The sequence below is a fragment of the Vicugna pacos genome, chromosome 17 (genome assembly GCF_048564905.1).
Source record: "Vicugna pacos chromosome 17, VicPac4, whole genome shotgun sequence".
Lineage (NCBI taxonomy): Eukaryota > Metazoa > Chordata > Mammalia > Artiodactyla > Camelidae > Vicugna > Vicugna pacos.
The window spans coordinates 9,875,349-9,889,968 of NC_133003.1; the positions used below are offsets into that span (position 1 = coordinate 9,875,349).

At 48.2% G+C, this 14,620-nt stretch overlaps 1 protein-coding gene across 9 annotated transcripts in view; it reads right to left on the reverse strand.

Annotated features, from left to right (window-relative positions):
- Positions 1 to 14,620, reverse strand: part of OSBPL10 (oxysterol binding protein like 10) — a 268,111-nt gene that overhangs the window by 10,017 nt on the left and 243,474 nt on the right. For all 9 annotated transcript variants that reach the window (XR_012060505.1, XM_072940921.1, XM_072940918.1 and 6 more), the window contains one exon: positions 8,654 to 9,131. Coding sequence is in view for 8 of the 9 variants with exons in the window: in XM_072940921.1 (XP_072797022.1) it covers positions 8,654 to 9,131 (478 nt within the window). In the remaining variant the exon portion in view is untranslated. The remainder of the gene's footprint in view (positions 1 to 8,653; positions 9,132 to 14,620) is intronic.

The window sequence follows — 14,620 nt, forward strand, 5'->3', positions numbered from 1 at the left end:
AAACCCTGGTACCTCCATCAAAAAACATAAACAAGTAAACCTACTACCTCTCCCCAACCCCTTAAAAAAAAGGTTTACTTTAAAAAAAAAAAGAAGACAGCGATGCAGGTGGGAAGTTGCTGCCAATGGCAAACCGGTTTAACACCCACAGACCACAGGAACAGGAAGTGAAAGTTGAAGAGAGAGGCCACCTGACTTCCCTCCCTGCCCCACCTCTGCTCACCAGCCTCTGGCTCCCTGCGTGCCAGCGCACTCTCATCCTCTCAGAGCTGTGGCAGCTGCAGAGGCCCTAAGAACCCACAGAGGAGCCGTCCCTCAGTCTCCCCGCCCCCCAGGGCCCAGAGAAGGCGGCTCTCCATGCCCCCATCCCTGACCCCTGTGCTACTGGACCATGTGGCAGTAGAATCCTCCCAGGTGGCCCACGTGTCCCCTGACAGCACCACCTCACCCCGATGTCTACGCTGTCCCCCTCTGTGGTCAACCCTCCAGCCTTTCATTGGCAGTACCTTGGGGACCCCTGCCCACCTGAACATCCTGCCAGCGGCCTCTCCTTGCAGACAGGGCCACATGCCGAGCCTTCCTGGTCTCATCCACAAATATAAACCATGTGAGGCAGGGTTACACAACTGACAGTTTTTTAGAACATATTTACAGGGAACACATGCCACAGTTTTTTTGAAAGACCTAGACGAAATCTTACAGGACCATTCCATGTCCTCCGTCACTTGCCAGCCTGGTGACCTGAACTTGTCTGCACCTCAGATGCCTCATCCATGATGCAGGGATAATGGTACCTGAGCCTCACGGGGCTGTGGTTAAGGATGTAAAGGCAATACTGAACTCAGCTAAACACATATGGCCCCATATACCGCCCGAACCCCGAAATTTCTATCCTAATCACTCCTCACTCTCTGATAGGTGAATTCTGAGCAGCAGTGTTTCCACTTGGGAACAAAGAAGAAATGACTGTCTGGTGGTGGGGTACGCACCTCGGGGATGAGGGGACAGGTGGGAGGCAGCCTCCTCCCGCTCACTTTCAGAAAAACCTCTTCCAACATCCAGAAGGACAACAAGCATAAGAAAAGGTGCGTAATTTAGCTAATTATCAGAGAAATGCAGTCAAAACTCCAATGAGGCATCACCTCACACAGTCAGAATGGCCATCATTTAAAAAGTCCATAAATGATAAATACTGAAGAGGCTGTGGAGAAAAGGGAACCCTCCTACACTGCTGGTGGGGATGCAGTTTGGTGCAGCCACTATGGAGGACAGTATGGAGGTTCCTCAAAAAACTAAAAGTAGATTTACCATATGATCCAGCAATCCCACTCCTGGGCATACATCCAGAGGGAACTCTAATTTGAAAAGACACCTGCACCCCAATGTTCATAGCAGCCCTATTTACAATAGCCAAGACATGGAAGCAACCTAAATGTCCACTGACAGATGACTGGATAAAGAAGCTGTGGTATATTTATACAACGGAATACTATTCAGCAATAAAAAAGAATGCCATTTGCAGCAACATGGATGGACCTAGAGATTATCATATAAAGTCAAGCCAGTCAGACAGAGAAAGACAAATATCATATGATGCCACTTAGATGTGGATTCTAAAAAAAAAAAAAAGATACAAATTTATTTACAAACCAGAAATAGACCTACAGACATAGAAAACTGTGGTTACCAGTAGGGAAAAGGGAGGGAGGGATAGATTAGAAGTTTGGGATTAACAGAGACACACTACTATATACAAAATAGATAAACAGCAAGGACCTACTATATAGCACAGGGAACTGTATTCAATATCTTGTAATGAGCTGTAATGGAAAAGAAACAGAAAATACATATGTATGTATGTATGTATGTATATGTATAAATGACTTGCTTTGCTGTACACCTGAAACTAACATTATAAATCAACTACACATCAATTAAAAAAAGAATTTACAAAAGAGACAAAAAAAAAAAAAAAGAACTCTTCCAAACAAAGGTGAAATTTCCCGCAAGTCCACAGAAATTGGAAAGCAAGCCCGAAAGAAGGCTAATTGGAAGGCACTGGCGAGACTACACTCCTGGCTCTTTTCTGAAAATCCATAAATATGCCCTCACTCATTAAATCACCGGAAATTATGATTTCTCAGGACGAACTGTTTTTTTCAGGGTTGCATAAAAAGTCTGTCCCTAATATGAATAAAAGACTATATTAAAGCCAGACTTGCAACTGGGATCACACATGAAAGCTCCCTTTTAATTAGCCGGAGAGCAGGGAGAAGCTGAGAAATGCCAACTGATCAATACTCCTGGGTCACAGTCAGTCCCCAGGCTGGGAGATTTTCACTTTAAATCCCACAGATTGATTTAATCAATAAACATAGAGCCAAGCATTAAGATCTCCAAAGTGATACATTTAAAACATTTTAAGGAACCAAAATACGCCAACAGGACGTTGACCGTGGAAAGAAAGCAACTCTGGGGAACTGGTCTGCGGGCTGGACAGCAGGGACACTCGTGGGCAGACGTGTCACTGCTCTTACTAGAACTGCCCACCCCCAAGACCCACTTCAGAGGCTGTGCCATTTGCTGGGCACTGTCCTGCAGGCTGGGGGGGGAAGGGGTCTCAAGAACAGCTGGGTGAGCTCGTCTCCCCCGCAGTGCGGGTGGGTGCTGAGTGGGGCCTTTGCCTCCTTCCTGGGGTAGGGGGGGGACATCCTCATGGGGTTGGCTACACAGGGTCACATTCAAGCCTCTGAGCATCAAAGCAAGGACCACAAGGGGAGGGAAGGCCATCTCAGTGTGGCAACCTGGGAGAATTCAAGGTAAGATGCAGCACCTGAGAAAAGCATTTTATTGTAGCCACATATGCCACAGCCTAAGGGCAATCATTTAAAAGACAAGCTCATGTATGTACGTATAAAACTTCAAGTGGATGTGTGTGTGTAGGTTCAATCCCCAGTATCTCACTTAAAAAAATAAATAAACCTAATTACCCACCCCTATCAAAAAAAAAAAAAAAAAAACCAACCACAACCTCTCTACTTCTCACTCTGCCACTGGGCTCTCCCCGCTGCAAGTCTGTTCAGGCGGCAGCCACGCGGAAGCTGCTAAAATCACTCCCACCCTCCACTGATGCTCCTCTCACTCAGAGTAAAGGCCCGAGTCCTCCCAAGTCCCCAGATCCCCAGGATCTGGCCCCTTCTCCGCCCTGGGCTCCAGCCACACTGGCCTCCTGCCTCAGGGCACTTGGACTTGCTGTTATTTCGTCTGGAGCAGACCAGCCACATGGCTGCTCCCTCCCCTCTTTCCAGCCTTCCCTCAAATGCTCCACCCTCACCGAGGTCGTCCCAATGACAACTGCAGCCCCAACCCCGCCCGGCCAGCGCCCACTCTTGGGTCCAGCTGCCTTGTCTCCTTCGCTCCAACTTCACCACCTCACTGCGGACCCCGGGAAGCCCTCTTCCTGTTCTCCATCTGACTCACCCGGGAGGACGCCGGCCCCCGAGGGCAGGGCTCCCTGTCCCGGTCACTGCCTGGTCTACGGAACAACACTGCTCACTTCCCAGATGGAGGATGAACAGTTACAGACCCACGGACCTGCCGCAGCTCCTGGCCGTACGGGATGGATGAGGAAGTCAGCACATCTAAAGCGGCATCTCTACGCGCACACGCGGGTGTCTGCTCACGCAGGTGTCGGTACCATCGCAAGGTGGGAACAGCCCCAACGCACCGCCTCTCCAACAAACAAGCCTGTGTCATCTTCAAATAACACATTACATGGGAAATTGAGACTAAGTAACGAAATCAGACAGAATGAGACGAAGCTCCTGAGTACCGATGTGGGGCTTTAAATGAAGGGGAAGATTTTACCAGAGCAAATCTCAGGGTGTTACGTCAAAATCAAGATTTGGGGAGGGGGGTGTAGGGCTCAGGTAGAGCTTAAGCAGGCACAAGGTCCTCGGTTGAATTCCCAGTATCTCCATTAGAAATATTAAACAAATTTAAACTTAAATTTAAATTTAAAAAGTATTTTTAAAAACCAAGATGAGCGTCACTCTCGGTCCCCACTGCAAACCAAGCGCACACATCAGCGCAAACGTAAACCTCCCGCGTGGGGTCCTTAGCGACCTTGCAGGAGTCTCCCAGCCTTGAGCAGAAGGGCTCCGGAGGCAGGCAGACTGAGCCTCCCGCTCCCAGCACTCCTGAGTCCATGGCCTTGCTGGAACCTGCCTGTGGCTTTGACCCAAACGGCGCCTCCTCGCAGGGGCAGCTCCTGCCGGGGCTTCTGGGGAGGAGTCTGAGGGGAGGATCAGAATAGAGGCCTGAGGAAAAAGCCCCATTCTCACACTCTACCCCTGCTCTGCGGTAGCACAGCTGAGTCAAGTTCACCTCCTCAGCTTTGGGGAGACAGGCCTCAATGCCCTGGCTATGCCCCCGGGGGGACCCTGACGCCCCTGGCCAGCCATCACCTCACCTGCCCCTCCATCTGCTGCTCACCCCCCAACTCTAGATTCAAGGGCTTGTGGCCTCCTGGGACTCCTAGATCTTCGATTCTGACTTCTCATCCAGTGATCAGAGGTGAGTTGATGACAGAAGGTCCCTGCCCCAAAGAGCAGCCAGCCCCTTCCTGAAGCCTCTGTCCCCGGTCATGATGAGGGGAGGACAGACACTGTGCAGTGTCACACAGGTGCCCTTGCACAAGGTGCCTGCCTTAGGTCCTTGTCTGTAAAGTAAGGGGCAGCTGGACTCATCAAAGGTCGGCTGAGCATTTGGAAGCAACCGAAGCCTTTTGGAAATGAAGTCTTACACGGAAGCTCAAGGTTAACAGGTCAGTGATGCACACACTGCTCACTCCCTACGCCCACCTCGCGGCTGAGCCCCCCTCTGCTGGAGACCCTGGGGCTTGAGAGATGGATAAACCCTCTTTTGGCGACAAGATTCAATCGTCAGGCTGTCACTGATAACAACTCCTCCTTAAGAAGAAAGACCCTTCTGACACCACTCTCCCTTTTTATGACAGCCGTGCAAGCTCGGCCAACTCATCCAGTCTGGGAGTCTTCCTGACTGCAAAGTGGTGGCGATGTTTATTTCCACAGAAGAGCTTACAAAGGGGGGATACTGATCATTATTGCCGTGGCTTATTTACTGAGGAACGTGTCCATCGACACACACAACCCACCCCCTTCTGAATCACAGAGAAAAGCTAAAATGGGGTGACTCGAGGTCACCCTGGTGACAGTGAGTCCCTGGCCTCCTTCACAAATGGATGAATCTCCATCTGGTGAATTTCTTGACCTGACCCTTGAGAGGAAGGTGCGATCAGTGCAGCGTCAGCTGGCTTCACCTTGAAACGGTGGTGCCTGGCAGAACCCACGAAGGCCCGACACTGGTATGGGCTCACCTGCGGGTTCTGGAGGGTGAGCGTTTCAGAGCACAGACTTGCAGCCCAGAGACAGAGCAGAGGGGCGGAACCCACAAGTGGTTTTGTCCCTCAACAGCACAGCGGCCCTGAAACAAGTGAGGCAGAGCAGTCTGTACTTAGCGTCCCCTATTTCTGTCCTCCTCCTCCCCCTTGACTTGATTTCCGTCGGATTTTCCCTCATGCCATCCACTGACAGCCCTTGTCAAGGTCACCAAAGAGCTTCATGGTCCCAAATCTCAGTTCTCAGTTCTCATCTTCTCAGACTCACCCACATCCTTTAATTCAGTTATCACCCCCTCTCCTCCTTGAAACCCCTTCGTCACTCAGCTTGCAGAAAACATTCCATCTCTTCCTCCTCCGTCTCCCTGGCTGGCGCTCCTCGTCTTCTGGACCTCTTAGTGCCGGAGGCTGCGGGGATCCGGGCTCACTCGGCGATCTCCTTAGTCCCCAGGCCTTAAATGACAAGTTTTAAGCTCGGCCGGGACCTCCGCCCAGAACTCCAGGCTGGGTGCACATCGTCTGCTCCAGCCTTCCTCTTGAACGGCTGACCCCCAACACAGCCTCAGCTCCTGGCTCTCCCTCCAGACCAGTCCCCTCTCAGCCTCCCCACCTCAGTTAACGGCTACTCCATCTTCTAGCTCTCAGGTCAAAAGCCTGGTGTCACCTGTCTCACATCCGACCCAGAGGTATCCAGTGAGGGGCTGATACCCAAAATATACAAAGAACTCCTACAACTCAACATCAAACAAACAACCTGATTCAAAAATAGGCAGAGGACCTGAATAGACATTTTTTCCAAAGAAGACACGCAGATGCAGCAGGCGTGTGAAAAGACGCTCAACCTAACTAATCATCAGGGAAATGCCAATCAAAACCACATGAAATATCGTCTCCACCTGTCAGAATGCCCATCATCAAAGAGACAATGTGTTGGTGAGGACGTGGAGAAACACCCTCGTGCACTGTTGGTGGGAATGCAAATTGGTGCAGCCTCTATGAAGGACAGTATGGAGGTTCCTCCAAAAATTTAAAATAGAACTACCATATGACTCAGCAATTCCACTCCTGGGTATTTATGCAAAGAAAATGAAAACACTAATTAAAAGAGATATATGCACTCCTGTGTTCACTGCAGCATTATTTACAATGGCCGAGGTATGGAAGCAACCTAAGCGTCCACCTACAGGTGACTGGATGAAGACGATGTGGTATATACACACCGGGGAATTAGTCAGACATTAGAAAAAAAGAAGAATGAAATTCTGCCATTTGTGACAATACAGATGGACCTAGCGGGTACTGAGCTTAGTGAAATTAGTCAGAAAAAGACAAATACCGTTATGATTTCACTTATATGCGGAATCCAAAAAACAAAACAGAAACAGAGTCATAGATTCAGAAAACAAACACTGGTTGCCAGATGGGAGGAGAGAAATAGTTGAGGGCGATTAAGGGGTACAAACGTCCACTTGCAAAATAAGTGAGTCAAAGGTATGAAACGTACAACGTGGGGAATACAGCCAATGATTATGTCATATCATTAAAAAAAAAAGAAGCCTTGGTGTCACCTTTCTCTTCTACTCCACATCTGATCCGAAGGCAAATCAAATCCTGCTGGCCCTCCCTACTTCAGAATACTTCCAGATTCCTACCACGTGTTACCTCTCCCACCATCTCTACCCTGGTCCAAGCCACCATTATCTCGTGCCTGAGTTATCATAACCTCCTAAAACTGGTCTCCTCGCCACCCCCTTCCTCCTCTGATGGTCTATTTTCAACAAGCAGCTGGAAGGATCTCGCTAAGTTGTAAGTCAGATCATGGTACTCTTCTGCTCAAAACCCTCAGTGGCTTCGCAGCTCACTTGGCGTGAAAACTAATACCCCTGGCGGTGACCCCCAAGGCCCCACGTGATCCAGCCGGTCACCCCTCTGACCTCATCAGCTCCCTCCCCACCTTCCTGTTCCGGCCACGCCGGGACCCCTGCCTCTGGCCTCTGCCTCATTCTCTCCACTGGACACACTCCCATGTCCTCTGTTCAGATGCCACCTTCTCAGTGAGGCCTTCCCAGCAGCCACCCCATCCCATCCCAAAGCCCTCTTCCCCGCTATTCCCACGTCCCCACCTGCCTCTGTTTTCTCCATAGAATTAATACCTTCCAATGCACCACATAACTGTTTCCCTACGAGAAGTAGCAGCTTCATGAAGACAGTGATTGTTTGTTTAGCTCATTCAAGCTCCCATCACTCCTAAGACAACGACAGGCATCTAGTAGACGCTTGATCAAAGTGTGATTCGTACCTCTTGGGGAGTGATGGAAATGTTAGCTATCTTGACTGCAGTGGTTGTTTCATGGGTGTATATACATCTATCAAAATTCATCAAACTGTACATCTGAAATACATGTGGTTTACTGTACAGGAACCATACATACCACACTAAAGGTGCTAAAAAGAAAAAAAAAGCGTGCTAAGTCAGTGGAAGATGTTCTCAGCTCACAGGGTTTTGGAAGGGCTTCAGGTAGTCAAGTACCTCTTAAAACCGAAAGCAAAATTTTGCACTGGATTTTTTTTCCTGAGAAGAGAATCCACAGCCAGAATCTCAAAGGGGTTTATGACTCAAAAGAAACTGAGGAACCACTAACACAGATGCCTGAATTTAACAAGGATGATGAGCGTTTTCTTCAAACAATGACAAACTTCATTCACAGCCATTTGCTAAAATAGGAACATGTAACCCACAAGAAGTGTGACTATACTGGGTTCTTGCTTCAGAATCTCAAGCACAGCATCCAGAGATTTGCCTCGGGAATTTTGACAAGCAGGTTTTGAATAGGGGGGCACGATTCTCCTCACTGCCTGTGAGCAGGAACACCAGTGAGAGTGAATAAACAAAAATGTGTCTGCACAGACTGGAGGTCAACTCCAATATTCATACGGAGCCGGAAATGAAAGTATAAGGAAGGTGGCTCCCTCACGTGAGTAGCCAGTGATGCCCTACGTGGGCAGCCTGACAGACAGATGGCTGCCTCCCATCCAGCCCGACTCCTCGGCCTCATTGGGAAATGACCAGGACCTGGTCCCCAAATAGCAAAACCCATCCCCACTTCCCACCCACTCACCATCAATTCCATAACAAAATAAAAACAGAGAACACACACCGATCCTCAGTCACCCACCAGGTCCACCAAGGCCACCTGGGGAGAGCCCAGTGCCCTCCGCCCTAATGTGGCTTACCTTCCCCTATCATAGACACGCCCACGGACATGCCCATGAACTTGCTCTTGGTCCACACATGAGTGTTGACGCACAGTCTCTTCTCCTTGCACTCACAGTAGAAGCAGGAGATCGGGGGGTGATGGGACACCTGCTCCGCCACGAACCTCAGTTTGTAGTTTTTTGAAGGCTCGTCAGCCAGCGGGTGTTCGTGGCCAGCAGGGGCGTGGGGAGCTGTCCTCCTGGGCTTGACCCTGTCCTTGGGGACCTCCCAGGAGCAGTGAAACGTCTCGCCGATGATGGGGTTGTAGGGCTTCTTGGCCAGGGCGCCCTTGCGGCCCTCGTGGAAGGCGGTGAGATAATACTCCACGAAGCAAATGACCCTCTCCTGTGGTGTGGCCCCTGCGGTCACGGCCAGCAGCAGGTCCGGGTGTGCCATGAAGTCGGCGTACATCTCCAGCAAGGACCGCCGCTCCAGGATGAACGTGGGAAGCACCACCTGCACCCGGGGGAGACAGAGCCAGACAGGAACCCCTGTGAGTCCATGAAAAAGCTGAAGAGGGACAGTCAAGGCTCCCACCTGCTCCCGTCCAGCAAGTTCCTAATGGCTTACAGTGGGGACAGCTCCTTTGGACTCGGGCCCAAGTGACAAATTAGGGGAAACAGCATCGAGGAAACCGGAAGCGGCAGCAGGGGTGGCACGGACGCCAACCCAGCTTCGCGGACGAGACTGTTCTGAGTCATGTTCTCCCCTGCTCATCTGGGCTAGAACATCACCCGAGTAACTCGAGCCCTCTCTTCTACGCCCCATGATTTAGAGACGGCAATACAACAGCATGGAAGGGCTTTTTCGTACACTTCCGGACATCAGGCGCAGCCAAGGGGGATGCTCAGTGTGTCCCCACAAACTCAGACACTGGGGTTCATTAGTGCTCCATCAAAGCGGTCCAGGTAGACCAGGAAGCAGCACCAAGAGCATCTGTTTGGAGGTCTCTGTATAAACCCCAACACGATCACGGCAGGGAAGGAGAGTGGAAGAGGCCTGGCCCAGGTCTCCAGGAGGCAAAGCCAGCTGGCGGGCACCGTCCACAGTGCTGCCGTGGAGAAGAGGGGCCACTGGGGAGTCCGGCCCATAGGATGGGAGAGAAAAAATGGGCAGAAGGTACAAGGAAGTAGGCTGGTGCTTCATACAGAATCTTCTGGTGAATGGACTGGCCCCAGGGCCATCCCTTGGGGTGTGATTGGCCCCATTACTGAGGATGTGAGTCTAGTCCCACAGAAGTGCCCCCACAGACACACATGCTCCCTCCTACCTTGTCTAAATGAGAAACAGCTCCCGCTCCGGAGCTAGACCACCCACCCTCCCTCACTGCACGCTTCACACACCCCCATGGTTGTACCTACAGGGCTCATTCTACTCTGATCAATGCTATAAAGAACATTATTGGAACAATCTGGGGAATTTTACTACAGGCAAGAAATAGTATTGCATCAATGTTTACAGTGTATTTACAGTAGCCAGTGATGTACAGTAGCTAAGACAAGAATGCAACCTAAATGTCCATCAACAAATGACTAAAGATGATGATATATATGTATATGTGTGTGTGTGTGTATACACACACACACACACACACACACACACACACACACACACACACAATGGAATACTATTCAGCCATAAAAAAGAATGAAATGTCATTTTTAGCAACATGGATGGATCTAGAGATTATCATATTAAGTGAAGTAAGTCAAAGATAAATATCATATGATATCACTTATACGTGGAATCTAAAAAAGTGACACAAATGGACAAAACAGTGTTTCTGTGAGTCTGTTTGACTCAGAGACAAGGAAAACAAACTTATGGTTACCAGAGGCATAAGGTGGGGTGCAGAGATAAACTGGGAGTTCAAGATTTGCAGATACTAACTACTATATACAAAATAGACAAAAAACAAGGTCCTAATGCACAGCACAGGGAACTATAGTCAGTATGTATGTATAACTAAATCACTGTGCTATACACCTGAAACCAATACATTTTAAATCAACTATACTTCAATTAAAAAAATTATATAAAAATGTCCCCAGTGTGACAAGTGTATTGTGTACAAGAACGTCCTTGTTGTCAGGAGGTCCTCACTGATGGATGCCAGGGAGAAGTGTCTCATGTGCAGCGTCCTCCGAGATGGTTCATTAAAATATAAACACCTAGACACACATGCATGTATCTCAGCGGGGCTGCAGACAGAGAGGAGAGAGAGATGGGAAGAGGCAGTGGAGAGGGAGAGAGTGGGAAAGAGGGAAGAAGACAGAAAAATACAAAGTGGCAGAATGTTAATGACGGGCCAATAAAGGGGAAGGTGTGGAAGTTCTCTGTACTGTTCTTGCAACCCTACTGTCAACAGGAAAATAGAGAGTTACAGGAAAAGGGGGAAAAAAAGCCTCTACCATGGATGCGATACCTGAGAACTTACCCCTTTTCAAAGACAACCCTCTTGAGACTAAAGACATAGGGACCGTGGTCTCACAGCCACAGCAGGCCCGACCCTCCTGGCAGACATTCTATACTTGACAGCGACGCTGTGGCTTTGTCAGAGCCGGGCAAAGTCGACTTCCCAGAGATGCAGGGAACAGGCCGGGAGCTGGATGATTGCCTCCCCTTTCATCTCGTGTTGGTGTCTGTGCAGAACACCAGATCCACGCCTTTCAGACCCAGCACCCTGACCACTCTGGGCAAGACATCATAATCTTCTTTTTGTTTTAAATTGAAGGACAGTTGATTAACAACATTTTGTTAGTTTCTGGCGTACAGCACAGTGATTCAGCTATGCATATATAAATATTCTTTTTCATGTTTTTTATTATAGGTTATTACAAGATATTAACTAAAGTTCCCTGTGCTTTACAGTAGGACCCTGTTTATCTAGTTTATATATAGTGGTTTGCATCTGCAAGTCTCAAACTCCTAATTTATCCCTTCCCCTGCCTTACCCCTTTGGTAACCACAGGTTTGTTTTCTATGTCTGTGAGTCTGTTTCTGGTTTGTATATAAGTTCATTTATGTCATTTTTTTTTCAGATTCCACATATAAGTGATATCACATGGCATTTGGTTTTCTCTGACTTATTTCACTTAGTAAGATCATGTCTAGGTCCATCAACGTTGCTGCAAATGGCATTATTTCATTCTTTTTTATGGCTGAGTAGTATTTCATTACACATACACACGCACGCACGCGCATGCGCGTGCACACACTGGGGAAGTTTAACACTGATGCAATACTATTTCTTACACGCCCATATATATATCACAACTTCTCTACCCAGTCATCTGTCAGTGAACACTTAGCTTGCTATTGTAAACAGTGCTGCTATGAACACTGGGGTGCCCGTATCTTTTTGAATTAGAGTTTTCTCCAGATATATGCCCAAGAGTGGGACTGATGGATCATGTGGTAACTCTATTTTCAGTTTTTTAAGAATCTCCATACTGTTTTCATAGTGGCTGCACATACTTATTAAAGTAGATTGTCTCTCTCTCATATGATTTCCTTGCTTTTTTTTTTTTTGGTCCCTTTGCAAATAAATCACTTAATCATCTGTTTCTTGAGCGGAGGACACTGAAGACACAGAGTCAAGAAGTGGTGAGGACTAGTTGCACTGACTGCCTCCAACAGAGAGGTGAGCGATGGCCCAGCTACTCAGACTGATAGCATCCAAATGGCTGAAATCGCCACTGCAGATTTATCGTGCCGTCACTAAGGGCTGCCTTTTCTGCCATTAACACAATTAAGATAATGAACTCCTTTGTGGAAAGGTAAAAAAAGAGAAGATCTGCTCTTGGCACTCAGAGAACAATTAGTTGCATTTCAAGTTGCATCAATCTAGAAGTAAATAACTAATCTGCAGGTTGGGCTCTTAGAACTTGGAAGTAAACCATCATCCACAGAGAAAGTCAAAGGGCCCCAGAAAGAGCGACAGTCAGACCTTCTCCACAGCAGGGAGCATGGCCTCTGCAAAGGAAGGTCCAGGCAGGTGCAATTTCTCCAAGGAAACATCAGTTAACTTAATAACCTTGAGAATCATCCACATAATACTCTGTCCTTAGTACGGAAAAACCCAATCAGTGCAAACAAGCAAGGAAGGGAGCCCGTACCACACACCAAGACTGATCTACATAATCCTGCAAGGAAACCAAAGGAAGTACACAAATCCAGCGTACAAAAGGGAGGGTACCCAATTCACACGCCAAAGGGTTCTCTACTTAGCCGACAGGATGCCCCCCTGGGTTTCCTGAAAGCACCAGCTCCCTTCACAGTCATCTCACAGTACTTGGGACAGAGCAAAAGGCATTACTGTGACTTTCGTGGGATGGAAAGAGTTTGAGATTACTTTTCCTTTTTCCAAGAAGATATTTACTATATACAGAGAGATGCACATATAAGTGACATCATATATTTGTCTCTCTCCGTCTGACTTACTTCACTTAGTATCATCATCTCTAGGTCCATCCATGTTGCTGCAAACAGCATTTTTTTTAAACTGATGTACAGTCAGTTACATTGTGTCAGTTTCTGGTGTACAGTATCATGTTTCAGTCATCCATATACATACATATATATTCCTTTTCATATTCTTTTTTATTATAGATTACTACAAGATACTGACTAGAGTGTCCCATGGCAAATGGCATTATTTCATTCTTTAAATGATACAAATGAACTTATTTACAAAACAGAAATAGACTCACAGACATAGGAAACAAATTATGGTTACCAAAGGGGGAGGCAGAGAGGGATAAATTAGAAGTTTGGGATTTGCAGATACAAACTACTATATATAAAACATGTAACAAGGATCTACTATTTAGCACAGGGAACTATATTCAATGTCTGGTAATAACCCATAAGGGAAAAGTATCTGAAAATGAATATATATACACACACATAATATACATACATACATGTATAACTGAATCACAATGCTACACACCAGAAACTGACACAATATTGTACATCAGCTATACTTCAATAAAAAAATGAGAGAGATGTATCTGTTGGAATCAACTTGCATGCTGCCCCAAGGTCCCAGACCTCGGCCTGCAGGAGACTCAGATGCTGTGAGCCATCCTGGTCCAGCACCTCCCTCCAAGACGCAGCACCTCTGCTGTAAAAGGGGAAGGAGGAACACCCACCCCCGGGGTTTTTGTGAGGACTAAGGGAGAGTGTGAAATCGGCCCTTGTCTGCTGAGCACACAGCAAGCGCTCACCGTCCACCGGCTGCGGCAGGAATCAGGATCCGCACGCTCATCCAGAGGCCAGAGGAAAACAAGGACAGCAGAGGTTAGACACCAACACGTCACACGAGATTTCAGTGACGAAGCTGAAGACAAAAGGCGAGTTTTCTGACGACCAGCACAGCCCCCAGGTCCCTCCTGATGCTTCCGTAAATTATCCGTTATCAGAAAAACAGGAGAAATCATTGTATGAAACAAGAAGCATGTCATAAGAATGGATGTTCCAAACCTAAACCCTTCACAGCACTTGAGCCGGGCGCGGCATCTCATCGATGGGAGGGGGGAGGGGAGGCACGACACTCCCATTTCACAGATGAGAAAACTGATGCCCAGGGAGGTTGTGTAAGTCACAGAGGTGAAGGAAGCAGAGAGCTCTAGTGAAGCCGTTCTGCTCAGTCAAGGCCGAGCCTGCGGTCTCATCCTCTGTCAGCAGAACTCTCCTGGAAGGACAGAGCTGGGGAGAGCCCAGGTGACACACCTGCCGCCTCATGACACAGACAGGCTTGCGGAAGCCAGGTTACAACTGGGTCTTCTAACAGAAGGCAAACATCTCAGGAGAGGCAGCAGGCTTTGGTTGACGGCATGTTAAAACAAGACTTGGAGAGAAGAGCTGACGGCGTCAGGAAAGGGCAGTGGAGCGATACCTGGAGGAGGGGAGACTCCAAACACCCCTAGCACAGGATGCTG